This window comes from Galeopterus variegatus, unplaced genomic scaffold, assembly GCF_000696425.1.
Source record: "Galeopterus variegatus unplaced genomic scaffold, G_variegatus-3.0.2 Scaffold286, whole genome shotgun sequence".
Taxonomy (NCBI): Eukaryota; Metazoa; Chordata; class Mammalia; order Dermoptera; family Cynocephalidae; genus Galeopterus; species Galeopterus variegatus.
In genome coordinates, this window is record NW_007726397.1 from 137066 (window position 1) to 138684 (window position 1619).

At 30.5% G+C, this 1619-nt stretch overlaps 1 protein-coding gene across 1 annotated transcript in view; it reads right to left on the reverse strand.

The window, feature by feature from the left end:
- Nucleotides 1-1619, reverse strand: part of KLHL7 (kelch-like family member 7) — a 68581-nt gene that overhangs the window by 2291 nt on the left and 64671 nt on the right. Inside the window, exon 10 of the mRNA XM_008567031.1 lies at nucleotides 852-949. Within this exon, the coding sequence (XP_008565253.1) occupies nucleotides 852-949 (98 nt within the window). The remainder of the gene's footprint in view (nucleotides 1-851; nucleotides 950-1619) is intronic.

Sequence of the window (1619 nt, forward strand, 5' to 3'; positions counted from 1 at the left end):
TATTATTAGTTGATAAATTCTTATTACTTTATAAAAGAAATTTAATATTTTTTTAGAATCAGAAATATTGATTTTTTTTTCCTACAAATTTAAAAATGTTCTATCTATACTGGAAAAATCAAAAAGTAAACCAGTCAATGATTTCCCCTCTGATTATATGATTACAATTATTCGAATGTCCTTTTTCCTTCTATTTTTTAGCAGTTTATGGAAAATAGTAATGGATGGGGATAGGAGGAGGGAAAGAAGTTATTTCTTTCTCATACTTAAGTAATGCTTAAAATGTACTGACTAAAATGAAGCTTGTGGATTATCTCTAGATTCAGTTCAGATTCTCTATTATTTAAGACAATTATTTAAGATTCTCTAGCACATCATTATTTGAGAAAATAAATAGGTCAAATGTAGTTATTTTAATAGTAAAAATAATAATATTTTCATTCAATGTTTAAAAATGTTTAGGAAATTTTGCTATTTACAACCTGGATATAAGCCCTAAAACTTGTATTTAGAAAGTCTTAAAATTTTTTTTAAAGCTTCAATGTTTCTATTGCTCAATAGTTCTTAAGCTGTTGTGATACCATTCCCCAGGGGGTATCTGGAAATATATGGGAGCCATCTGACACTGTCACAATGACTGGTGGCCACTACCAACTTTTCAGAGACAGGNGGATGTTTAACATCCTGCAATGTTTCATAAAATGTTATTTCCCAGAAAGTGTAAAAACAGATATAATGATGCATGTGGTAAATGCTTGTATCAAGATTTTAAGGAATGCTTCAATAATTTGAGATTAGGAAGTATTAACAAACTCATCAGGAAAGTTGAACAGTGAATTAACATCATGTACCTAAACCATTCTGACCACCCACAGCAAATATCTTGTCTTTTACAAATACCAGCCCATGATTCTTCCTGGCCTCAATCATTGGACACAGTTCAGTCCATCTGAAAAGATAAAAGAAAGTTTTTAGAGTACTTGTTCACAGGAAGTAAAAGTGCTCTAATACTAATAGGAAAGGTCTATTATCCTGATTAAGTGCTCATTTACTACTCATACATGTGTACATACACATAGACACACAAAATATCAGGAAGGCTAGAAAACAAAAGCTTAACAGTGATTATGGGTAATTTATTTATAGGTGGGGCAAATAGGGATTTCATTTCTTTCAATTCCAATAGGACTTAAGAAATAGAAGGTAAAACTTAATACATCTGCAGAAAAAATCCTTTTCCTGTGGTTCACAATAGCTTGTAAAATAGCAACAAAAAAGAAGGGGAAGATACTTACGAGAATATAAAGTATTCTGTCAAATGAGGTTTTAATTAATATTTACATACATGTAAGTAAAACACAAACTTATAACTGGCCTGAGGCAACTGGCAAATTAGTAGTACTTGTTACTATTCACATGTCCATCTGTAAGTCTACGCTAAGAACTTTAGCCAGCTCCGGTAAAAAAAAAAATAGGTACTATCATTTTATCAAGTTTAATTACTCATTATCATTTTGCTGCATTTATAGCCACTCTTATAAATAATGAAATTGAGAACATAAATGTGCACACAAGTGTTGAAGGATACTAATTCATAGGTAGTAGCATCATACACATAT